Source organism: Molossus molossus, unplaced genomic scaffold (genome assembly GCF_014108415.1).
Source record: "Molossus molossus isolate mMolMol1 unplaced genomic scaffold, mMolMol1.p scaffold_m16_p_5, whole genome shotgun sequence".
In the NCBI taxonomy this organism is placed as follows: domain Eukaryota; kingdom Metazoa; phylum Chordata; class Mammalia; order Chiroptera; family Molossidae; genus Molossus; species Molossus molossus.
The window spans coordinates 85,105,106-85,132,254 of NW_023425388.1; the positions used below are offsets into that span (position 1 = coordinate 85,105,106).

Here is a 27,149-nt window from a genome sequence, read left to right on the forward strand (position 1 = left end):
TTGTTTGTTTTTTTTTTTCCATTTTTATATATTTTTTAAATTAATTTATTTTTGTTACAGATGTTTTTGCTATTTCCCCCATGGACACCCTCCTTCCGATCCCATCCCACCCCTCCCAGCATTGTTGTCTATGTCCATTGTTTATGCATATATACATATAAGTTCTTTGGTTTACCCCCGCCTCCTCCCGAGGTTTGTCAGTCTGAATCCTACTCTATGTCTCTGGATCTTTTTGGTTCATCAGCTTATTTTGTTCATTATGTTCCACAAATAAGTGAGATCATATGATATTTGTCTTTGATTGGCTTATTTCCCTTAGCATAATACTCTCCAGGTCCCTCCATGTTGTCTCAGAGGATAAGAGATCTTTCTCTCTTACAGCTGCATAGTGTTCCATTGTGTATATGTACCACAGCTTTTTTATCCACTCATCTATTGATCTGGGCTTTTCCAGATCTTAACAATTGTAAATGGTGCTTCTATGAACATAGAGGTACATATATTCTTTAAAAAAAAAATTTTTTTTTCTTTGTTGATTTTAGAGAGAGAGGAAAGGAGAGGGAGAGAGAGATAGAAACATCCATGAGAGAGAACATTGATTGGCCACCTCCTGCATGCCCACCACTGGGGATTTGGCCCACCATCCGGGCATACGTTCCAATCGGTAATCGAAGTGGTGACCTCTTGTTGCATGGGTCGATGCTCAACCACTGAGCCACACCAACTGGGCCATATATTCTTTCTGATTGGTGTTTCAGGCTTCTTAGGATATATTCCTAGAAGTGGAATCACTGCGTAAAATGGCAATTCAATTTTTAATTTTTTGAGGAAACACCATATTGTTTTCCATAGTGGCTGCACCAGTCTGCATTCCCACCAGCAGTGTACTAGAGTCCCCTTTTCTGCACACCCTCACCAGCACTTGTTGTTTGATGATTTGTTGATGTCAGCCATTCTGGCAGGTGTGAGGTGGTACCTTATAGTCATTTTCATTTGCATCTCTCTTATGATTAGTGACAATGAGCATTTTTTCATTTGTATCTTGGCCATCTGTATGTCCTGTTTGGGGAAGTGTCTATTTAGGTCCTCTGCCCATTTTTTAATTGGGTTCTTTGTCTTCCTTTTGTTGAGTTATATGAGCACTCTATATATATTGGAAATTAACCCCTTATCTGATGTATCATTGGCAATTATGTTCTCCCATATAGTGGGTTCCCTTTCCATTTTGATGGTTGTTTCTTTTGCTGTGCAAAAGCTTTTTAGTTTTATGTAGTTCAGCTGTATTGTTTTTAAAAATAGGTTTTTATTCATTTTTTAGAGAGAGAAGAAGGGGGAGAGTGATAGAAACATGAATGTGAGAGAGAAGCATCAACCGTCTGCCTCCTGCACACCCCCTACTGGGGATTGAGCCCACAACCCAGGCATGTGCCCTGATCAGGAATTGAATCGGTACCTTGCAGTCCAGGGGAGTGACGCTTAATCCACTGAGCCACACCGGCCGGGCTCAGCCACATTTTTCATCTGTGGTTGGGAGTCCATGGATGCAGAAGGCCAACTATATGTGTTTTTCTATGCCATTTTATGTAAGGGACTTGAACATCTATCTGCATATTTTGGTGTTCATGGGATGATATTGTGGGGTGGGTTTTGGAACCAATCTTTTGTAGATACCTAGTGACTGTAGTTAAGTTTTTGTGGAATCAAAAGTTATATGCAGGTTTTCAACACCATAGGGTTCAGTGCCCCAACCCCTGTGCTATTATTCTAGGGTCATCTGTACTCATCCAGTAGGAGGGTCAGATATAGTTCAGTGTGTCAATCACCTGTCTGATATCAATCTGGAAAATAGGCCTGTCACAGCAGAGAAGAGTTGATGGAACTTCACAAAGTTTCAGTCTCAGGGAGAGGTAGAAGTACTTTGTTCTTTACTAAAATCTGAATAGCATATAACTTGGCCCAAGGCGTGCTCAAGCCAGAAACTCTTGAAGCTGGGTCCCTGGTAACTTTTCTTAGAAGATTCCTCTGCCCCCTGAGCCAGTGCTTTCTCTAGTCACCCCTAGGCCTGAGAGGAACAAGAAATTACTTCTACCTGTGACTCCTTCCTCATTATATGGCTTTTGAGGCTTTTTAAAAGCTACCATTTGAACTATTGCTTTGTAGAATAGGACTATCAGTGCTAACCTACTTGGCCAAGATATCATGAAAAGTAATTTAAGGCTTTTAAAAAATCCATGTTTGAAGCTACATTTTTATAACAGAGTTGCCATAACAATACTTGTTTCCCACTTTAGTGATTATTCCAAGGCCAGAAATGCAGTAATATATATGGTTAGTATACATGGTTTGTTTTAGTATTTTTAAAAAGAATGCATGGTTCCAAAAAAGGAAAACTTTTTTTTTTTTTTTTTTTGTCTTTATAGCCTTTACCCCATTGAACTGAAAAAGGAAAAAAATTATGCAAACTTTATGAAAGTGCAGACAAAATTGGCATTTCACTTATGGGAAAATTTTGCAAAATTGCACTGACTACAAGTGATTTTTGTTTTGGCTTTCCTGTGAAGCCATCCAGAAAGGCCAAAAATTTCTGGCATTGCTTTTGTACAAAATCTTTCACATAGACTCTGCTTGTAATTCAGCCAAGTACATAATTCAAGTCATTGGTGACACACATATCCACACATTGGAGCTGGTCAGTGAACAGCAAGTTGTCATGAAATGTGGATATTTTATCTTATGGACAGACGAAACCACACAGATTACAGTGAAGGAAACATTGCATCAACATGCTTGAGAACAGGGTTTCCTGACCTGATCCCTGTCCCTCAGTCCCTCAGTGGAGAAGCCAATTGTTTACTGATTACAAAGAAGACATCACTTGGCAAACATTTTGGCTTCAACTCAATTGGTGACATCAGTCTCCTTTAGGGTTTTCCACATAAAACGAATTCTCCAAAGAAAACACAGAAATTGAGCCTCAGTTTGAAATCTGAGGTTTCAAATTAACTGTCTCAATCACGTATTTCTTATTTTATTTCCAAGTAAATATTATCCAACACTTCAAATACAAGCATTAAACTTTCACAGTATTTTAAAGAGCTGAGATCAGATAGTCCTTTATAGCTACTGTCACCCATCCCCCTTTCACGGGGGTGGTATCTTTCTCTGTTTCTCAGTACAGAGGGTCGCTAATTTGGGAGTGGTTTGCCTCACTTTGTCTGAGGAAGGAAGTAACTGTTATTATTTGACCCCTTAGGACAAGTTAGTCTTGCTTTTGTGAGGGGTGGCTGTGTGCTGGAGATGCAAAGTACAGTACTCTCACTAAAGTTAGAGGGACTCTGTGATGATGCATGCTGTCATTTGTCTTTTGAAAATGAGATGTGAATGGTATTTTCATTCTACTGTGTAACACTTCCTCCGTGTATATTTACGTAAAATTATTAGAGTTTCTTCCACTTCCTGTTTTGTTAAGTGGTGTTCATTTAATACATTGATGCATATGACCTTAATAGAGGTGGAAGTGAGCTACGCCTAATGAGGCCCATACTGTCTTCCTGCTGAAGGCAAAGGAAGCAGGAAAGGCCAATGCAACAACAGTGCCAAGATAAGGGAATTATGATGTTATACAGGTGGGGCATGGGAAGAATTATCTGTGTATCTTGAGTTGAGAATAGGTTTAACATTCTCACACCCAAAGCATTCCATCTGGAAGCTGTTCCTTGGGAAACAGAAATAAGTTGATATTCTCATATCTTATGGATGGCAAAATAGAGAATGAGAGTCACGTCCAGCCTTTTTCCCCCCTATTTTTTGATAATAGTATATTCACTTTCATTGTTCTTCAAGACAAAGTCACTTGGTGTCCTATATGACTAAGAAATATCTTTCAAATGTTTCCTCTTAAGCCCCTTGGATACATGTAGAAATACCATTTTTTTTCTAATATGCTTTTATTGATTCTTTAAAGAGAGAGAGAGAGAAATATCGATGTGAGAGAGAAAAATTAATAGATTGCAACCCGAAACCTGGGTATGTGCCCTGACTGGGAATTGAACTGGCAACCTTTCGGTGTACAGGAAGATGTTCAACCAACTGAGCCACACCGGCCAGGGCTACAACTACCATTCTTCATCTATTGGCTCCATGTTGTACAATTTATTTTCATCTCACTATTTTTCTTTTCCTTTAGCCCAAGACCTTTATTCACACTGATCTTTTGTTCCTCTTTGCTCTCTCTTGATTTAAATAATCTTCACCACCTGCCTCCCACAGTTACCATACGTTTCTGGGTAGCACTTTTCAGCCTTCCTCTGGAAGATAGTAAAGATACAACAGTGAATATTAGAACTTTACCACCAACAGCCCTCCTCATTCCTACCCTAAATATAACTGTTTTGCCTTCTCCATTAATGTAGTAAGCCCCCTGGACAGGAACAGCCAGTACCTCTCTGTTCTATGTTAGGCAGCACTCTGACCATAGTCAATAAGCGTTCATAAAAATGAGAGATGAAAGGAAGTGTCAGTGTTTAGCAACTTAGTGCCAAATAAGTGTGGAGGCCAAATGAGGCCATGGGTGCCAAACCACAGGGGTTTGAAATAATATTTAATATGACATTGTCTTGTTGAATACAATAAATCTTATATTATAATGTTTGAGTCAAATCTTCCCTTGGTGCCAGATTTCTTATGCATTTTAATCTGCCCCTGAAGGAAGATATGTCAGGTTCATGAGGGGCAAAGTAACAAGATCCCACTCTATGTAGTGAGTAGAGAACAATCTGATGAATGGGGAAAATGACACTGGGGTGAGGGCCCTGGATTCTTTGGCACTGTGACCAAGAATCTACATGAAGTACATTGAAAAGACATGAAAGTATGCCATTAGCCTAACTATTATGTAACTTCAGTTACCTACCTAAAATATAAATTGTATGTAGTTAAGTAAAGCCCCACCCTGGATTTTTCTGTAATTGTTAGAATTCAGCATCATTAGCTCTGTAACTCATAAAAGGAAGTATCCATGGAATACCAAGTGAAGTGATGATCCAGTAAAAATTTGGCATTGGAAAGACTGGTTATTTTCTGTCTTTGCAGTGCCAGTAGAGGGTCAGTTGTCCTTTCAATTAATATGGATGCTCATAGTTTCTACACTGTTTCAGAACAGTGAGGTCAGAGTGGAGCAAAGTAACCTGCCTTCCATGTGATTATACATTGTTTACCAACCATTTCTGCAACCAAGCTTTTCAAAATTCTAGTTCACATTTTAAGTTTCTATGTTCTCATTTCTTATTTTTTCTCCAAAGCTTGCTGATTTGGTTTCTGCCCTCACTGTTCTATTGAAAGGCTCAAGTTTTTCCTTGTTACCAAATTTTGGGACATTTTCTCATCCTTTTCTGTGTTTGTTGTTATTTGACTGCTTACTCTTTCTTGAAAGTCTTTCCTTGCTTTCTTTCTCTTCTGGTTCTTCTCATCCTTCACCATTCTTTCTTAGCTTCCTTTCTTGACCTCTCTTCCTTCAGAAAACCACCAAACACTGATGTTTTCTAAAGTTCTTTTCTCAGAATTCTCTTTCCTCACCATACCAACACCCAAAGCTTAGGCCATCACCAGATGGAAATTCACATCACTAGCCCATCCTTTTCCAGACATATATTTTCACCTGTGGATTGTCTTTAGACATATTATTATCTCCCTCCCCCCCCCGACATTGGAATACACCGGGTACCTCAAACTCAACATGTCTAAAACAGAACTCACCTCCTACCCTCGCCTCCACCTTTTGGACCATCCTTACCTACCAAAATCCTTCAGCAACAAAAAGCTCTGTCCCATTCCTGTACTCCATACCTTGGTGAATAGCTAGTACTTCTCAGTAACTCTGTTTTCTTTATTCTGCTCTCAGTCTCATTAGTCACTAATTCAAATTAACTATACAACATAAATATTTCTTGTTTCAATTCCATCTTCTCCAACCATTGCCATTGGAAAACATTCTGTCTTTCCCTCCATGTTGCCTTAATGGTTCTTTAAGAAAACATACTTATCGCCCTGGCCAGTTTGGCTCAGCGGTTAGAGCGTCGGCCTGCGGTCCGGAGAGACCCGGGTTCGGTTCCCGCTAAGGGCACGTACTTCGGTTGCAGTTTGTCCCCGGCCCTGGTTGGTCGTGTGGGTGGCAGCCACTCGATGTGTCCCTTCACGTCGATGTTTCTCTCTCTCTCTCCCTCCCACTCTATCTGTACAAAAAATGGAAAAATATCCTCGGGTGAGGAAAAAAAAAAAGAAAACATACTTATCAGTTCATTTCCCTTCTCACAATTTGTCATTTGCTCCTTGCCAACAGTATAAAATCCAGTGGTCTGTGGCTAGCCTTTCCTTTTCTCATCCTGCAATTATATCCTGTGCTGTAGCTATGTGGAAAGCTTGAGTTCCTCAGGACCCACACTGTTTTATTTGTGATTGATTGATAGATTTCAGAGACAGACAGACAGAGAGAAACATCGATTTTTTTCGTTTCCCTTATTTATGCATTCATTAGTTGTTCTTTGTCTCTGCCCTGACTGGAGATAAAACCCCGCACTCTTGGTGTATCTGGATGATGCTCTAACCAACTGAGCTACCTGGCTAGGGCCCCATACTGTTTTCATACCTCTGTGATGTGACACTTATTTCTGCCCCTGCCTTGTATATCGTTTTCATTCTTGTTTGTACAGGATCTAAACCCCTCACATCCTCTGTGCAGCTTTTGCAGGGCGATTCCTTGCAGAATTAAGTACCCAACATTTATGTTTCCACAGTCCTTATTAAACCTGGTTATTTTTGCATTGTACTGATAGTCTCTTTAAACACATCTTTTTTCATCACTCTGGATCATGGGACCTTTTAGAGCAGAGGCTGTGTCATATTCATCTTTGTGTCCCTGTATCCCTGGTATAATACCCAGCCTTTTGACAGACATTAGTAAGAGTGCAGTATGGTTCATTGTCTTGTCCAAAGTATCCTTACCTTTCACATTCCTGTTCCAGTAAGCTTATGAATTCATCATTCTTCTTCATGTATTCTTTATGTTTTCTCTTTTCTTCCTCTAACTCCAATATGGTTTGCTTATGAGATTTTTCTACCATTAAAAGCTGTTCCAGGATTTGTCTGTGAGATTCTTTATGTTTTTCCACAACTTTGTCCAACTGCAAAAGAAAATAAATGTATAGTCTGTTAACTACAAATCATTCATAATACTGCTATCATTCACACTTTTAGAAATATCCAAGTTTTGACTAATTCAGCAATAGGTTCTGATTTCCTTGTATAGTTTTTAATGTTCCCCTTGTTCGTTGATACTTTTTGATGCATTTCAACATACATGTAATCTTTTTATTGTCATTATTTTCCCCCTGGAGAGAATAATTGGTGCCTCTGTAGCTATCAGAATGGTTCCCCTATACCCCATTTCTGGCACTTCCTTCTCTGTCCAGAGAAGCTGTATCGGAGGAGTGATATGCCCAAGTGTTTGATTCTGTAGCAGTGATCTCTCCTGCCCAGTCCTTCCTATAGTACTTTACTAGTATGTGCCTCTTGGATCCCCTAAATTGTTTTTCTTTGTGTGTTTTTTTCTCCTTTTTATTAAATTTATTGGGGTGTTTTTCTTTGAATTATGTATCAAGGTGTTTGAGTATTTAAACGTTTGTTTGTCAATTCTGTGTTGGTATGCAGTGTGAATGTGACCAAATGTACTTTCTGGTTTCCATGGCCTACTTATTTGTCTGTTATAAAACTACCACTCTGTGCCTGATTTATGTATTTGTCTCCCCCACTAGACTGTGAACTCCCTGAAGGTAGGGCCTACATTTTATTTTTCTTAACTTCTTAGCCTCTTAGAAGAGTGACTTGCTTATAGTAGGTGCCCAGTCTATGTCTACAGATTTAAAACAAAATAAGCAAGCAAGGAATCAAGAAAGAAAAGAGGTTGAAACAAATGTGGCTCAGGAACTTCGGCCAGGGATAAACTGAGATCCAATTAAGAACATCGTTTTGGAAGCATGTGATTTTCCTGTTTGTTAAATACTAGGTGCTATAACTGATAATATTGGATGATTTTACCTTTTGCCTTTATCATAGAAGATTGAAAAGTTGTGACTCTGAACTAGAAGCCAATGTAAATAGTACAGCCTTAAAAAGCACATACTTGACTAGGAATCAAGGCACCAAATAGCCAAGTCATTCCAGAAAAAGAATAGAACAAAGGTATGCTAGCATATAGAATCTGACTAATTCTCTCAGACCTCTGAGGCCTTAGGCTGGTTTTCTAATATTGACTTATAATGGTGCTTTAACATGTACAGAATACTTCATTGTACCATAGTGGCATTGATGGTTTTTAATAAATGTAACCAATCCTTTTGTGCAAAGCTGAAATTGCTAAGTTGTATTGCTTGCTGGCAGAGTCACTGTTAACTAATGACCATCTTCAGGAGGGAGGTTGAGGTGTTTAATTGTCCTGAGTCTCACAAGTCATTAGAGTGAATTGTAAAGGAAATTCAAATGAATTGCTCCTGGAATTTGACAGTGAAATAGTGATAGGATGAACCTTCATTTAGGAAAGTTGTTAGTTGATGTGGGAAAACATTTCCTTTAATTTGCATACGATAAGTCCTAGAATTAATGAGTAAATGAATGACTAAGGGAAGCTGCTTAAATGCAAGAAAAATGTCTTTCCTTAGATGTCTTGTAATTATATGGATATGGGTATTAGACTTTATCTGGCCCAAATGATACATCAGATAAGGGGTTAATTTCCAAAATATATAGAGTACTCATACAACTCAACAAAAGGAAGACAAAGAACCCAATTAAAAAATGGGCAGAGGAGCTGAATAGACACCTCTCCAAATAGGACATACAAATGGCCAAGAGACATATGAAGAAATGCTCAACATCACTACTGATCAGAGAGATGCAAATTAAAATAAGTATGAGGTATCATCTCACACCTGTCAGAATGGCTGTCATCAACAAATTATCAAACAACTGTTGGCGAGGGTGTGGAGAAAAGGAGACTCTAGTACACTGCTGGTGGGAATGCAGACTGGTGCAGCCACTATGGAAAACAATATGGTGTTACCTCCAAAAATTAAAAATTGAACTTCCATTTGACCCGGTGATCCCACTTCTAGGAATATACCCTAAGAGGCCTGAAACACCAGTCAGAAAGAATATATGTACCCCCATGTTCACAGCAGCACTATTTACAATAACTAAGATCTGGAAATAGCCCAGGTGTCCATCAGTAGATGAATGGATAAAAAAGCTGTGGTACATATACACTATGGAGTTATATGCAGTTGTAAGAAAGAAAGATCTCTTATCCTTTGAGACGAGATAGAGGGACCTGTAAAGTATTATCCAAAGTTAAACAAGCCAAGCAGAAAAAGACAAATATCACATGATCTCACTTATTTGTGGAATATAATGAACATAACAGTCTGAGGAATAGGGTAGACCCAGAGACGTGGAAGTAGGGTACAGACTGACAACTCTCAGAAGAGGCGGTGTTGGGGGGAGGGAAGAGGTAAACCACAGAACTTATATGCATGTATGCATACCCAGTGGGCATGGACAACAAAGCCGGGGACAGAGTGGGGGAGGGGGGGTGTCAATGGGATAAAAAAGGAGAAACATCTGTAACAAAAATAAAATTAAGAAATCAAACCAGGACTTAATCTACAGGACGATGCTCAATCCACTGAGCCACAGTGGCTGAGTAACTCAAGTATTTTTTAAAGGTAACTTCTCATATGGAACCCTAGGTTCAGAAGTAATAGGAAGTTAAAACTATTGTGGACTCTCAGTCCCTGCATGTCCCTCCCTATTGACAGCCTAGCTACTCCCTCTTCCCATCCTCATCCTTTGTTCTAGCTCCCAGGCCTCCATCAATTTTTTAGCTTAAGTCAATGTTTCTGTCATGAGATGTAACGGAGAGCAGTTTTTTCTTCTAAGTTATTTTTTCTTAAGAATAGATAAATCCTTTTTAGTTTACCATAGACATGGTTGTTATTTTTACATTTTTCAAAAAGAACATTGAAAGAAAATAAAGGGTGGTGGGAAGTTTACATCCTGCAATGGGAGAAAGCAAGAGATTATTTTTTTAGCATGCACATCCTTATTCTGATGTAACTAGGGTGCAGTCATGGATGGATGGTCTTAGTGGGAATGGTGTCCTCTCTTTTCTTCAGCCCTATCTAGGGAATTCTTATCAGAATTCCCCTTTACTGTTTATTGTCTGGATATCTTCCTTTCACTTGTTACTTCCCATTAGATTCAGGAAGGGATAGACAAATGTGTTGTTGGGTAGGTAGAGTTGTGTGGGCCTGCAGGAATTGGATAGACTGATAGCTGAGGAGAGACTAATCTTTAGGGGGAAAGTAGAAGGCAAGCTAAGAAAGTGGGCAAATGTTGGAGGTGGGAAAGTGAGGTCTGTGGGTGTGGGTGTGTGTGCGCGCGCACGCGCACACGCGCATGTAAGGGTATCTGTTGGGAGAGTAATCAAAGAAGGTTGGATTTGTAAAGCAGGGCTAAATTATGGATAATTTATAGGGACAAGCATTTGTAGAGGGTCAGGGTGTTTGCAATTTTGCATGTATGCAGAATTATTTTGTAACAAAACTTCTTCCTACTGATTTAAGCATAAGTTTTGAAACATTTTGTTTCATTTCACACTGAAGTGTTGAGGGGTTGTGTCATTTGTGGAGCTTTGTCAGGATATGTTCAGTATCATTTACTTGCATTTGTGCTCTTGTGGGTTGAGGAATTTGTGCCTAATGCTGCTTCACAGTCACTATGTTGGGAGCCAGGATACAGTATTAAGACTATTGACTTGCAGCTTCAGCTCCTCTTGTTTAAAATTTGGATTAAAGCACAAGTTAACAGACTTTGGGTGGTCTCATCCTCACCCCTCAGAAAAGCAGATCCATATGACCAAACTCCACAGTTTGGCAGGGTTGTAGTCTTCTCTCATGAGACACTCAAGACGAGAATAGCAAGGACATTGGAGGTCAGTCCTGAGGTAGGTTGCCAGAGCTTATGTGAGGGAAATTTGTCCAAAACTTGCTTTCACTCTCTCCAGCCTTAACTCATGCTCCTAGTTGTTTCCTTTTTATAAAAATGAAAAATTATGAAATTTTCCATTGAGGTTTCAGAGGAAAATAGAAGAATAAAATAAGGAAGCCAAAGAGTTTCAGAAATGTCAGCAAATAAAAGAGCAAGCAGTACTACAACTTTGTGCAGTGGTGGTGGTGTCGTGGCTGCTCATCTTTGCTGTTGTCATTGCTGTGCATGTGTGGTAGGGAGAGGTCTTTGCTGTCGTTAAACTTTTGAAGGAAAGGGAGGATATGCACACATCTAAAATACATGCTTTCTAAACTCTATTGCTTGGACAGATCTTCAGATCATTTCTATTCATGCTCAAAATTTCTATGACTAATACCTCAGTGTTTTCAAGGAAATGAACCTCTATGGTTGAACTTTATCTTTTTTTTTTCTTTTTTAATCCTTGCCCAAGGACATGCTTTTTAATTTATTTGAGAGAGAGATGAGAGTGAAACATTGATTGGTTGCTTCCCAAACTTACCCTGACTAGGGATGGAACCCAAAAACCTGGGTATGTGCCCGGACAGGGAATCAAACCCATGACCTTTCTTTGTATGGGACAGCACTCCAACCGAGTCACATTGGCCAGGGCAAAGTTTATCTGTTTTTTTATTGTAACCTGAATAGCATTTAAGTTCCCTAAAAGAAGTTCAGATCTGTGTGTGTGTGTGATGAGAGAAAGAGAGAGAAAGAGAGAGGGAGGGAGGGAGGGAGGGAGGGGGAGAGAGAGAGAGAGAGAAAGGTTCTCTTGCATTTGTTAGGTCTCAGTCTGATGTCACGAAGCAAACCTAGTGAAAACATCCTGTCCATGATTTATTCTCTTTTATTTTCCTGTGGAATATGTACTATTTATCCACTTTGGATAGATTTTAAATGTCTTAGAATGTAAAACTTTAATCAAAAGGAGTTATACGTCCTGTTCAACTGCCAGGCCTAGCGCTTAGCTAGCTGGTGAACTTCCACATCCCAGGTGCACTCCCCTGATAGGATACATACCTCATTCATTGGTTTCTCATAGATGTCCTCCTGCCAAGGGGCAGATTTGGCTTGAAAAGCATCTCGCTGAAGAGCCTCTAACACCTTTTTTGGAGTGATAAACCCATACCGAGCTTCCAGCAAAGCCAAGTCCATTTTTTCAGCCTTTAAAATGCATATGACTTCATCTCGAGCCTGTAGCAACAAAAGGCATTTCAGAAAGCTGCTTTATCTACCAGCAGTCTCCACAAGTGATTTTTTTATTAGAGTTGAGTGTTTTGTTTCTTTCAAATTTAAACAAATTATATTTAGTTATAGCACCTGTTAGAAAAGGTAGCAAAACTATGTCCCTTCATCCTTCTTACAATCTAATTATACATCAATAAAGTTTTAAAAAGCGATCATTATATAACGTTGAGACACCTTACATCTTTTATTGTGTCTGACAAGCAGGTAATATGATACCTCCCAATGAACTGGTATTTGCATTTTCAGGGGTAGGATATAAGAGTCTCCTGTGTGTATAGCAGCTGTTTTTAGCTTTTTTATGTAGGTTAATGATGCCAGGGCAAGTTTAAGAGTCAGCTCACATGGGGTACAAAAGCACCTATTGTTATTTAAACCAATCCAGAAGTCACCTGGCATTATTGTTACTTATGTGTGCCTGTGCACTGAAGCTTGTCAGCAGCATGGACAGAGGATACAATCTTTCACAATGTGCGTGCCAATCGCATGTCATATGACAGCCCTTTTAGATGTGATTAATTGCCCTTCAAGTTGGCACAAGAGAATTCTGTGTATGTGTACTTACACTTTCTTTCATGTACAGACAAGTATGAACTGTAGGTACATATTTCTGTGGCAGCATACACACCAAATTCACAAGCAGCTTTCCCCTTGAAGCATTATGGGGATAATTCAGAGTCAGCTGACCTGCAGTTCTCCTTCCAGAATGCTTAGAAGAAATAATAGGTCATCTCTTGAGAGGTCTTCTCCTTGGTGGCCATTACCACTGTGTGATGGAGGATGTAGAAGGATTGCATCCGACTCACTGCCGATGTCTTTGTCTTGTCTCTGCTTCATGTCTTTAGGTCCCTGGAAACTGTGGTCTTTACTATGTCTTGGAAATTGCTTTAGGGCTGAGCCCTCTGTGTCACTGCTTCTGGAACGCATTCTTTAAGGACTGGAAAGAAGGAAGACAATTTGTAACTCTTAATGAAAATGGAATTTTTAATAAGGGCACCTATTACTGCTTTAACAAGTCTGCACTCTTGTATTTACTGCAGCCAAAGACTTAAAACCTTTCTGAAGTCTACAGCAGAGAACAAAATTAGCAGATTCATAAATCACAGTCTTATTTACACTTCTGTTTTTAAAATCAACATTTTAAAAATGTGTTCTGCTTTGATTAAGGCCACTTACACATGGGTAAACAGACTGTATTTGAAGTTCATCTGCCAACCATTCAACTCAGGGCCCCAGGTCATACCTCCAACCAGGGCTTTAGTGCTTACTAAAGATGTATTTAACATAATTGTAAAATGGTAAATATGTTAATTATTGTAACTTGTTGCAAATCCACATTATAGTATTTCCTGTGGATGTTTAAAAAAATTTTTTTTAGCCTTTGGTACATTAAGATAGAAGCATCAGAATTACCGCCACAAAATATTTTGGGTTATTTTATTGTGATGGCAAAGTCTAATATTAAAGGAATGAAGGCTTGGTCCCTGGCTGTATCCCTGACCTTTTGCTAAAAGTCCAGGTCTATCCTTGGATAAGTCAGGAGTTATATTTAGGACCCTTGTCTCCCAAATATGACACTACTGCCTATAGTAGTTGATTATTATAGAAACAATCAATATAAAATAATATTAGATGGGCACATTAGCTCTACATTTGATTATATAATTATCCAAATTAATTTATAATAGCAAGGAAAATTGGTCTACCTTTGAGGTTTCTAATGAAAAGAGATTATGTCAATTAAGCTTATAGTCTGTTTCAATAATGTACAGATTATTGATTTTACTCATCCCTATAAATCATGAAACTTTAATCATTGTTAATGCTTTGCTTTTGGTTTTTAATAATATTTCTTTAAAAATTTGAAAAAACTCAAGCATACAGAAAAGTATGGAGAATATAATGAACCACTACGTGCTACTATACAAATTTGTAAAATATTAATTTACTATATACACTAGAAAATAATTTTAAGTAAAATATTATAGATACAATATTATTGAAACCCCTTATCTGTCTTTTCCTTAACCCACTCTACCCTTCCCACTTCAGAAATAACTATCTTTAATTTGGCATGTATCATCCCCATGCATGTTTTATACTTTTTAAAACTTGTATATATGTTGCTGAACAATATATAGTATTACTTTCATATTTCTAAACCTTGTATAAATAGCATATTGATTATATCTTTCTGAAACATTCTTTCCCATCATATATCTTTCCTTGTTCCGTGTGTGTGTGTGTGTGTGTGTGTGTATTTTTCTTTTACTTTTTCTTTTTTTGGTACGTGCCCCTAGTGGGAACTGAACCCAGGACTCTCTGGTCCGTAGGCCTATGCTCCAACCGCTGAGCCAAACCGGCCAGGGCTAGTTTATATATTTTGATAGCTATATAATATTTCATTATATGAATAGGCCTCCGTTTACTTATTCATTTTACTGTTGATGGAAATTTATATACTTTACTTTTTTCAGTATCAGAAAAAAATGCTGCAATGAACCAGAACTTGAACATTGACACTATAAAAGAGTGGTTAAAACCATGGACTCTGGAACCATACTGCCTAAGTTCAAATATCAAATATCTATTCCGTTAGTTATTGGCTATAAAACTTTGGGTCAGTTAGTTAATACTTCTGCGCTTCAGTTTTCTCATCTGTAAAATGGGGATAATGGTAGTGTAGTATGTTTGTATCCTAAAGTTGCTGTGAGGATTAAATGTCAACATATGTCGAATGTTTGCAACATGAGTGATACAAAATTAGCACTTAAACATTATCTATTTTTATTAATATTATTAATTATTTTTAGTCTTAAAATTTTTACAGTGAATCTGTATTTCATTTATAGTTTGGAGGGAAGCTCAAGAAGAAAAGCAAGTTTATTTGACTATCTCTTTTATTAAATGAGATGTGAGGTATGATTACAGGGGGAAAAATGATGAAAAGAATGACTTTGTGTCTTTGCTGGGTTCTCTGTTTAAGTGATTCTTCTCACCAGCTTCAGCTTGCTGGCAACACTTGAAAGACCCGAGTGTCAGGTCTTATAGATTTTACAGCCAGCCAGCTAGGCCTCCGTTTATCCCTCTCCTCATCCTTCAACAACCATTTGTTGGAAGCCCACTGTGTGTCATGCACTAAGTTGGTTATTTATGGTGTGGCTTTCTTACTTCCATTAATACAAATGACACACTTTTACTCAAAAGGTTTATGGAAATAGTTTCGAAAAATGGGGTCATGAGAAGTGCACTAAACTAGACAAAAGTCAAGGAAAAGAATTTGGTCATCTCTGGGACTTAGTTAAGACACTGACTCTCTCTGGGTCCAGTATCCTGATCTGTGAAGTGAGGGAGGTGATCTCTATGACCCTTCTCTCTTATGATATATAACAATTTTTGCCACCATGCCTTGCTTCTAGCATAGGTTATCCGGAGTGTATTTAGAAGAAATGAATTTATGAGTCTGCATCTTATAGGAAATCCACAGAAATCTAACTGCTACATGTGGAGATACAGTAAACCTGTGTCTGATGATTTCCACCAGGGGAGAGATTACAGTTTTTAAAAAAAAAAAAAAAAACAGTGCTTAAGGAAAAAATCCCCAGTAATAATTTTCAGCTGAGAATTGCTTTATAGTCTCACCATTATCAGGCTGTAAAAGCAAAACTTGGAGATGTTTATTGTCTTATAACATGCTTATTATTTACATGTTTTATTTGTCAGTAACACACCAACTGTCAACTAGTACTAGTGAGCCACTTTGCCTTGAAGTTATACTATCCTTCTGGAGAAATTTAAAACAGTCGCTTTAAAATTTTTAACAAGTCACAATGTATTTGCTCTACAACTTATGCTCTTCTCACTTCCCTTCATCAGACGTTAACTCTATTAGACACGAGAGATAGAAAAAGGGTGGTGATAGTGATGATGATAGCTAATGCTTATGAGCACTTGCTATGATGCCAGGCATTCTTCTAAGCATTTGATGTGTATTAACTCATCCTAGTCTCACAACAATGGTATAGTTATCTTCACTTACAGCAAAGAAGTGGAAGCACAGATAACTTACTGAAAGTTGCACAGCTAATAAGTGGTAGAACTGGGATTTGAATCCAGGAAACCTGGCTCCAGAAGCTGCACCTTTAAAAATCATGCTATAGCCCAGCCAGTGTAGCTCATTGGATTGAGCATCATCCTTGGACTGAGAGGTCCCAGTTCGATTCCTGGTCAGGGTACATACCCGGGTTGTGAACTCAATCCCCAGTAGGGGGCATGTAGGAGGCAGCTGATGGATGTATCTCTCTCACATTGATGTTTCTATCTCTCCCTTCCTCTCTCTTTAAAAAAAAAAAAATCAATAAAAACATATTTTTAAAAAAATTATGCCGTAATGCCAGTATGCTGTACTGCCAAAGACAAATGATTACAGATACCCTGTCTGAAAAGTGCTTATGGCCTTGCTGAAGTGACTGTCAATAACAATACAGATGAACAATGATCTGTGACAGTAGCTGTCACTGACTCTTCCCTAAGTATCTAGGGAAGGATTTATTTATCTGAGAAAAGCAAGGCATAGAAGTATATTTTTGTGTATGGGTGCAAGGTTGAGGATATGTGGGAGAGAAAACTGTGGAAAATCTTGCCCTGGCTGGTTTAGCTCAGCAGTTGGAACATCAGCCCTCGGACCAAAGAGTCATTTGTTCAATTCCAGTCAAGGGCACTACCTCGGTTGCATTTTGTACCCAGTCCTGGTTGGGGTAGTATGGGAGGCAACTAGTTGATGTGTCTCTCCACATCAATGTCTCTCTCTCTCCACCCCCTCCCTCCTGCTCTATCTGAAGATAAATGAAAAAATATCCTTGGGTGAGGATTAAAAAAACAAACAAAAAACTGTAGAAAATCTTATAATGTATATATTTATGTATTTATAAATACTGTTCATATACTATCATATATAATATATGCTATGTATCTTATGAGACCATGTATATAATGTACCTTATGAAAGTATTTAAAGAATCAAAAGGAAAAATATTAATTAAAAATAAGTTATCACGCCCTGGTGAGTGTGGCTTAGTTGGAGTGTCATCCCATGCACCAAAAGGTTTCTGGTGCAATTCCCAGTCAGGGAACATGCCTGGGTTGCAGGCTCAATCCCAAGTAGGGGGTGTGCATGAGGCAGCTGATCGATGCATCTCTCTCACATCGATGTTTCTCTCTCTCTCCATCTCCCTTCCTCGCTCTCAAAAATCAATAAAAACATAAAAAATAAAAAAAAAACATTTTTAATAATAATAAGTTATTTGATTGTTTTTCTCTCATCCCACTAGATTATCTTGAATACTCCCATAAGAGCCTTGCTCTGGCCTGTAGGAATAATGGGAGGTTGTTAACATAGATTAGATATATTTTAAAGAGGTAAATATTTACATGCTACTTTATTTGTAGATGTGTTCCCATATGAAGGACAGGGCTGTCAGTGTCTTCTATTCATTATTATTAATCTTCATTTATGTCTCTCATGAGGCATCTGATCTGGTGCTTCATACATAATGGGTATTCAACAAGGTGATTGGTGTGCTCCTTCTACTTTGGGGCCTACCCCAAAACTTAGGTACAGCCTAAACATGACTCAAAATTCTGAGGCACTCTGCTGCTTTAGTCATCCTGCAGCTCAGCTGGGCTGGGTGGTCAGGATGGGCTCTTTCACATATCTGGCTCTGAGCTAGGCTAGGAGACTTCAGCTGGATCATCTCATCTCTGCCTTACAGTAGGCCGTCGTTTATCATGGTTAATCAGTTCCAGACTCTACCACGATAAATGAATTTCCACGAAGTAGGATTCTTTATTTATAAATCAAATATTTTTGCAGTTAAAGCATAGAAAACCTGTTTACGACCTTCTAAATATGTTTTTTAGCATTATTAGAGCTCTCTAGACATGAAATAACACCCTTTCGTCACCGTTACACTTGTATTACCCAATATATTAGACAAAATAAGAGAAAATAAGACATATTAGACATTACAAATATATTATTATTGTACATTTAATTACACACACACACAGTTCTTATACACAACCACTAACCTATGAAAATAGTGCAACTTGTTTGATGATGAAGCAATGAAGAGATGTATTGCACAGCAAAGAGCAAGGTTACTGCTCCTCTGAAGGCACAACCTCAGAAGGAGAGTCTTCAGGTGGTGCAGTATTTTCAGCAGGTGGCGTTGTCGTCGTCTTCTGCTGAAGGAGTACTAGGAATACGCAGTGGGTATCTGGGTGCGTGGCTGAAGAACATCATGATAGGCAGTTGCTGGCACTGTCTTTTTATATGCGTGAGGAGGCTTTTATAGGGTTCTATCACTCCATCAGGTGCATTCTGAAACCACAGTGCACACATCATTTGTGGGTCCCATTTGCCAGTCATGTCCTATGCTACCTTAATAGTTCTTACAACTTGCAAGAGACGTTCAAGTGTACAGCCAACTTCTTCCTCCTGACCCCCAGGAACCTCTGGCTGCTCTTCCTCCTCCTCACTTGCAGACTTAGTCATCTCCACTAGATCCTCATCAGTTAAGGGATCCGAATGTGTCTCCAGCAGCTCATCCACATCACCGTGGGTCACATCCGCAAAACCTTCTCCTCCCAGCATCCGGGCTAGCCTAACTGCCTTATCCACTGCCGAGTTGCTTATATCCTCTGGGGTGAATCCTCTGTAGTCGTGGACAATTTCAGGCCACAGCATCTTACAGCTAGCCTTCATGGTCTCCGTCTTTATGTCCTTCAATGCGGCCTGGATGTTCTTCAGACAGGTCGCAATGGTATACTGCTGCCAGTACTCCTTCAGCAAGAAGTTCCCCTCGAGGTCCATGCCTTCAACGAGGTGCTGCAGGGTGTCTCGCATGTAGAGGGCCTTGAATGCACGAATAACACCTTGATCCATGAGCTGGATCAGCGAAGTGGTGTTGGGAGGAAGGAACTCAATCTGCACACCGTTGTAGGATAGGTCTTGCGCAGGACCTCCAGCATTGTCCATGAGGAGGACATTAAACTCGAGTCCCTTCTCTGCAAAATACAGCTTGACTTGGGGGATGAAGCACTCGTGGAACCAGTCCGATGACAGCTGCTTCATGATCCAGCCTTTGTTGTTATGCATCCATTGCACTGGCAGCAGGTTCTTGTTTATTCTTCAGGGCCCTGGGGTTCTTGGCCTTGTAGATAGGGGCAGGCTTGAGCAAAATCCCTCAGCATTTCCACACATAACAATAGTCACACAATCCTTATAGCCTTGAAGCTACGGACCTTGGCCTTATCCTTGAAAATGAATGTCTGGGAAGGCGTTCTTTTCCAGAACAGTCCTGTTTCGTCCATATTAAACATCTTTTCTGGATGATACTCACTCTCCTCAAGGATCTCCTGGAACGTGTTTTTCACGTAATCCTCTGCTGCAGGCTGGTCAGTAGAGGCAGCTTCTCTGTGGAGAATGACACTCTTCAGATGATACCTCTTCTGGAAATTCTCGAACCAACCCTTGCTTGCCATGAAATCCATGAACATTGCAGAAGAGGGTCCTGGTTGAGGTTTGTCTGCCGTAAAGTGCTGATAGAGCTGCCTCGCCATCTCCCAGATGACCAGCCAATCCAATTGAATGTTTTTCTTGCGGCTGTCGCTGATCCAAACTGCTAGGACAAACTTTGTTTTCACTATGAACTTATTACGACTTGTCACGGCGTGCTTTGCTTCCTTGTTGAAAGAGATAGTAGCTGTTGAATGGATGTTCTTTGCATCTTTATGGATGGCGTGAATGGTAGACTCATTCAAGTCAATGGCGGGCAATTTCCTCGATTTTCTTGCCATCTTTGATCATATCCAAGAGTTTCACCTTCTCCTGGATGGTAATCATCTTCCTCTGGTGCTTAGTTTCTTCATCAGAAGGCTTAGAAGAAGAAGCACGTTTAGGAGCCATCGTGGTGGGGCTTAGATAAAAGTTCTCAGAAATTGCAAACACAAGAGCAAAGGTGCTTCTGATGCATAGCGATGTAGAAGCATGTGTAAGAGAAACAAACTTGCATGAGGCTGAGCCAATCAGTGGCCAGGATAGGAAAAGGATAGGATAGCCAATCAGTGAACAACACGCTCTGATTGGCTTGGTTTCACTTCACCCGATTTTTTGGAAAAAAGTTATTGCCCACACACAAGAAGTGGTCCAGCGCTTGCACCTGGCTTTGAAGGATTTGCGGGGGTGCTCGAATACGTAGGCCTACAGTCTATACGTACAGTAATTTTAATTGTAATTGTAATACAAGAGTGTATAATTGACTCAGACAACCAAGTGGGTGCTGTATCATTTTCAGTGTCTCGATCAACTTTTTAATGAATATATTTGAAAAAACCGCGTTAGAGTGAAGCCACGAAAGTCGAAGTGCGAAGTGGCGAGGGACGACTGTACAAGGGTTCTGAACCTCTGGTAGGACAAACCAGCCTTCCCCACAGGTCTCAGGACAGCATTCTAAGAATGTGAGAACAGAAACTCCAGGGTCTTATTTGTATTGGTGAAAGACCATTACAAGATCATCCCAATTCAAGAAGTGGGGAAATAGATTCCACCTCTTTTTTTTTTTTTAATCCTCACCCGAGGACATTTTTCCATTTTTTTGTTCAGATAGTGTGGGAGGGAGACAGAGGAAGAGAGAGAGAGAGAAACATTGACATGAAAGGGATACATCAAGTGGCTGCCACCCGCACAACTCAACCAAGGCTGGGGACAAACTGCAACTGTGGTATGTGCCCTTAGCGGGAACTGAACCCAGGTCCCTCCAGACCGCAGGCCAACACTCCAACCGCTGAGCCAAACTGGCCAGGGCAGATTCCACCTCTTGATGGAAAGAGCTGCAAGGTCACATTGCAGAAGAATGTGAAGTTAACTGTAGCCATGTTTGGAAAACTGTAGGTTTACCACACCTATTAATTCATGTTTCTATAAAAAAAGTCTAGTTTTAAAGAGGGATAAAATATATTTAGTTCTTGTTTTACTTTCCTAGAAATATAAGTTTATTTTTGTGATTTACATTATGCATTCCTGTGCTTGCTTCAGATCTACATATTCATATGTGGAACAGTAGCCTGCTGACAAGAACCATCTTGTAGTCTGCTGCTAATTAATAAATATTTCTCTGCCACCATTAATTTTATTTATTGTAAGCCTTCTAGAATTCCAAGGTAATGTAAGCTCTATTTAGCAGGGTAGTCTGTTAACCTTTGCTCATAAGTCATGCCGTTTGAATTCCAGGCAGCCCTGAAGTGATGCAGAAAACTGAATAGAACTCTGTACATCCTAGCTTCCCTTGCCCCATTCTTAAAGTGGGTTAGGTGAAATCTGCCAGGAGAGCACAAGTCATTTGGCAAGAATGGTTTTTATAAGTGATTTTTAAAAAGCATGACCTGAAACATTTTTATACTATGTTTATTCTTTTTAAAGCAATTTGAGTTTTTCTGAGACTACCAATCCTTTCTGGGGGCTGGGATAGTAGCACCAATATTCTTGCTGGCATGCACGTTGGGTTTGTGAACAGACCCATCATGTGCAGACCTCTGGTCTACTGAGGAGTGTGTGTCTCCCCATGTTTACAGTGGTGGGATTTCCTTGCCCCTCTGCCAACAACCACAAAATGATCAGTAATGAGAAGTAATTAAGTATCTAGAAGAAGAAAATAAAGACATGAATTTCACGATACTCTTATGCTTTGTATTATCAGTTATTTCATTGTTTCTCTTGGCAAATTTTTTATGTATCTGGGCTTGGCACAGAGGTGTGTACTGAAGAAAAGAAAAACTTTGTACTAGCAACAGTGGATTGAGATTTTCAGGTTACAAAAAAAACAAAAACGAATGGAAAGCTGCTTTTGTTTATACCAAATAATGATGCCTTACTCTTTTCATAAAGTGCCGGCAGTGACATAATGCCTGATGGTTTTGCAAGGAGAAAAACTGCTTAGTTGTCGGTTTAGCACAGCTTAATGTGTTTTTTTTTTTCTCCTCACCCGAGGACATTTCTCCATTTTTTTGTTCAGATAGAGTGGGAGGGAGAGAGAGGACGAGAGCGAGAAAAAAACATCGATGTGAAAGGGACACATCGAGTGGCTGCCACCCGCACGACCAACCAGGGCTGGGGACAAACTGCAACCGAGGTACGTGCCCTTAGCGGGAACCGAACCCGGGTCTCTCAGGACTGCAGGCCGACGCTCTAACCGCTAAGCCAAACCGGCCAGGGCTTAATGTGTTTTTTGCCAATGACTAGCATAGCCATGGAATGGCAGCCTTCAGAAATATAAGAGAGCGATAAACTGGGAATCAGGAAACCTAGCTTCTGATCCCTGCCATTCCTGTAATTAGCCAGGCTCTGGGTTGTTGCTTGTGAAATGAGGATATTGGGTTAGGTTGGCCCCACAAAGTCATTTATGATTGAACAAGGATCAGGTGTTCTTTCCTTGACCTCTGCCCTGTCCTTCATCCCTTAACAGATCCCGACTGCAGGATTTGGGTCTGGGGCTAGATGATCTCTGAGGTCCCAGGAGGTCCCGGGACTTCCCGGTTTAGAATTCTGTGATTCTCTGTTGTCTAGTCTCTATGGATACAAATACAGTGCAGTTGGCCCCGAGAAGCAGATTCTTCTTTGTTTTTCTATGTGGTGACCTCATTCAGTTTTTCTTAGGTTTAAGCTGGTTGGAATTGTGGTGGATCTTGGTAAGGATGTGTCCATGCTGGAGAAGGACTAATAGAGAAATTTTAATTACTTACTTAATTTAGTTAACAGGAAATAGCCAATTGTAAATTGCAGCCTACTCTACCTACTGACTTCCCCCAACACACACCCGTCAAGCCAACTCCTTTCTATAAAAGTTAAATTTTCTTAATCATTGTTTATTCATCTTACATATAAAAAATTGCTTATTCTACATAATTAGATGCTGTTTAGGTATAATTTAGTCTCCATGTATCTGTTTATTTTCCTGTTTGAATGGTAGAAAGGAGGATTTTTTTTTTTATATATATAAAGGAGCTTCAAAAAGCCTTAAGGAAAATAATTGTTTTTGGTTTTGATCATTTACTATGATATTGAGGTAGTCGATCAAAATTACTCCGATTCAAGAAGAAAATAATAATAATGAAAGCTTTCATTTATTCAGTACTTACTAATGTAAATCTTTTTAAATGCTTTTCTTTAATTAACTTATATAGTCTTCACAAAAACTTATTTATCCCCATTTTGAAGAGGAAGAAACTGAGCCTTGTAGCTATTAAGTAATGTGATGAAGGTCATACTGCTAGAAAATGGCAAAGCCAGGTCTAACTTGGGCAGTGTGGCTCCAGAGTCTAGCAAATAATTATGCCATATCTACTTAGGGTCTTATAAGAAATCATTCATAATAAAAGAAGAATCCTGATTCAGCATTATTAATCAATAAACACATATGAAGCACCTACTATATCAAGTATTGTGCTAAGCAGTTTGTGCTAGCCTATTTTCATATCTGGACTCATTTCCTATTTATTGATATGGGTACAGTTAATTCTGGGTACCTAGAATGACACAAAAATCTGAATAACATAAATTCACAGCTCACTGCCCTTTTCACTAATTGGTCTATTCAGTAAAGATGTTTTATTTTCATACAATGCTTATGTGCAGAAACTTATTTGAATGGATTGTTATTCTTTAATATGTCTTTTACAGTCATTTTACTAGCATCTTATGGGTGGTAAAGAACACAGCGTAATGCTATGAGCTTGTGAAATCAGATGGAACTGCGCTTAAATCAGGGTTCTAGTATGTTAGCTTCGTGGCCTTGGACAAGTTACTAAACCTTTCTGAACCTTCAGATGTAAAATGGAAATAACAGTACCTGGTAATAGATTTAGTGTTCACTCTCTGTGAGCATAGGGCCCCTGATGTTCATATTTATATCCAGAATGTCTGACAGTTGGATCTCAGCAGGAATTCACTGAATGACTGAATCCTGCAATCCTTAGTAGAGCTGGTTGGCTCTGAGTAGGAACTGCCTTATGGTAAAGATGATTCATCTGTGCACCACTGGCTAGAAATATAGAAAAATAGTACTGAGACTCTAATAATAAAAGTAGCTACTCCTCTTACCACATGCTGGACACTGTTTTAAGTGCTTTGTGTATATTATCTTATTTAATCTTAAAGAGTTAGCCTGAAGTAAAGACTGTATGAAAGAGCTTGGTAAAGGTAAATTAAGGGTGGAGACTCTAGTAGGAGATAGCAAAGACAAAGAAATTAATATCAATGTTAATATCAGGGTGGTAGTCCTGATGCCTAAACAAAGTTCAGAGAGAGCACAAGTGAGAGAGAGACAGAGCCCATGCCCATGTGCTGCTGAGAAGTTAACACTAGATTCCCAGGAATTAATAGTTAATGTCACTGAATTTTGAAAACTTTTGATCATATGTACTCGAACTTCTGTTCTCCTCATCCCAACCTCCCCATATACACCGTCACATACATAAAATGAGCTAGACACCCACTGCACTTCTTTTTGAATTTGAGAACACTTTTAATAATCATTAGTACTATGTTTGTTTGTTTCTTATCTATGTGAGATTTTATAAAGCAGTGTTGTTTAAACTTGGTTTGTTTGGTAGGAGATTTTGGGGGTGAACTGTTTTACAGGCAAGATAGCTGCATAGTGCAGAGCCAGTTTGTGTTAACTGTAGGTCGCTCATCATCAAGTGGCAGAGCTGGGAATGACCCAGAGCCTTGAGTTGAATATGTTTAACATTCTACACTTTGCTGAATTTAGGGAGCAGGCTGTCTGCTAGCTTTATATTTCCACTTGGATTTCCCCCTCTCTCTGCATGGAACCATTAAGCTATATAACTTAGTTCCCTAGAAGAGGAATGGAAAGAGATGTAGTAAGATTATGGGGTTCTCAGCAGAGCTGGTTGAGCCCTTAGCACTAACTGTCTCATGGTAAATGTGATTCATCTATGAAAATACTGGCTATAAATAGATGTTAATAGCGCTCAGTTGCAAAACAGCCGGGTTGTGCTTGCATGCCACATTAGGGAAAAAAATTCTGTGGAGTATTTTATTTGGTTTTTCTTTAAAAACGCGCGCACACACACACACACACACACACACACACACACACACAATTTCTTTCCTTTTATTGCCCTAGTCACCCATATTTGAAGACACTAATTTCAGCCAGCTGCAGTAAAGCTATCTGATGGCTATAAAAAGGCACACTGCCAACCAGATAACCTAATTTAGCAAGGCCCACCTTTATCTTTTTCTTACATTTTCAGTAAAAATTATTGAAACATTTTCTTAATGGTATTTTTTCTTGTAGGGAGGGCAAGGATAGGGCTTCACAGTAATGGCACTTGAGGATGTGGTATTCAGGTTTGCATTCCCAAGGATTCTATCCTAAGAGAATGTCAAAATTACAGACAGAGGAGAATCAAATAATGAGGTGTAGAAGGCATTGTAGTAGTTATCTCATCTATCTCACATCTACCAGTCATTCAGCATTTTCTGTGATCACCTGCTCAATTGTTACGCAGCTCCAAGTGTCTGAAAGTGCTTTCTTGTGAGCTGAAATCCAGTTCCCAGGAACTTCATTCATTTATCCTGCTTCTGCCTCCAGAGCTCAATCAAACAAGTCTGCTCTTCTTGCCACACTGTAGTCCTTCAATGGGAAGGGCTCAATTTTTTTTTTTCCAGATGAAACAATCTCAGCTTCTTCAACCACTCTTCACACCACTTAGTTTAGTCTATCTCATCCAACACACAATCTCAGACACACACATTTTGATGATACCCCATTTAGACCTACTCTTCATTAGGCCTGGTGTTGCTTAAAGAAATGCATGGAATTAAAAATTTTTTCCAGATATTAAACACAACAAAAGCAGTGAATAGGTCAAAATATACACTTAGGGGAGCTCTCAGTAGTTCTTCTGATGTTTGATCTCAAGTATAGATCTAGAAATTTGATAGTAATCATTTAACTAAAATTTATTCCAGCTTATCAGGTGAGGGCTTACAATACTGTCTGTGTGTATATTGCTTGATACATCAGTAGATAGGTAATTACTTGCCCTATGTTGAAGATAAACTTGAGATTCAGAAAGCTTAGATAAATTTGGCTAACAAACCTTGGAACAGAGATGAAAAATTAGTGATTCTGATGTCTCTTTCTTTCCAGGCTCATGCTAATAAAAAAAAACTCACACTCTTTTTCCTTTTTCTTTTTCTTTTTTGGCTTGAATATGTTCTTTGATTACTTGTCCACTCAGTGCTGCAGTCAGAGAAGCTGCTAAACTGTAGATACAGAATAAACAGCCTGCTGATGAAGTCTAATAGAGCACACTTACATCATGGCTTTTCTTAGCTTTGTGTTCTGAAGAAAGGACAAAAAGAAATGTAAAAATCTTAGAGTATAAATAGTTGATTTATCCGAGTTTTCCATTACAAATCAATGGCTCTTTAAAGATTCTTTTCTCATTTAAGGTTGACATAGGACTGGGAATGTTCTACAGATCTTTGTGGAATATAACAGAAAAAGAAAATTATTTTTATATAGTCCAAGTTAGCTTTAAAATCATTTTTTAAATGTCGTACTCCCAGCACTAGATGAGGGCTCTTGAAAATCATATGATTCATTTAACAGTTTTCAAACTATATCACTTTTCATATTTCTTCCAATTCTGTTCTCTGATTTTTCTTAGAAGTATGGTGATATTAAACCAGTCACTTAATC

The 27,149-nt window shown here is 39.1% G+C and overlaps 2 protein-coding genes across 2 annotated transcripts in view; one reads left to right on the plus strand and one right to left on the minus strand.

Annotated features, from left to right (window-relative positions):
- The window catches only part of CMSS1 (cms1 ribosomal small subunit homolog), a 401,568-nt gene that overhangs the window by 122,437 nt on the left and 251,982 nt on the right, over window positions 1–27,149 (plus strand). The gene's annotated exons all lie outside the window — the stretch shown is intronic.
- Window positions 6,996–12,300, minus strand: LOC118616873 (filamin A-interacting protein 1-like). The gene is made up of 2 exons (XM_036242375.1): window positions 12,133–12,300; window positions 6,996–7,178 (listed from the first exon to the last, which is right to left on the minus strand). The coding sequence occupies exons 1-2, from the start codon at window positions 12,265–12,267 to the stop codon at window positions 6,996–6,998; spliced, it is 318 nt and encodes a 105-aa protein (XP_036098268.1). The 5' UTR covers window positions 12,268–12,300.

Excerpts from the sequence above, each read along its gene's own strand:
- LOC118616873 (XM_036242375.1), bottom strand. The coding sequence starts at position 12,267 with ATGGACTTGGCTTTGCTGGAAGCTCGGTATGGGTTTATCACTCCAAAA. Across the intron at positions 7,179-12,132 it reads ATGAGAAACCAATGAATGAG|TTGGACAAAGTTGTGGAAAA; the intron begins GTATGTATCCTA and ends TTTCTTTTGCAG.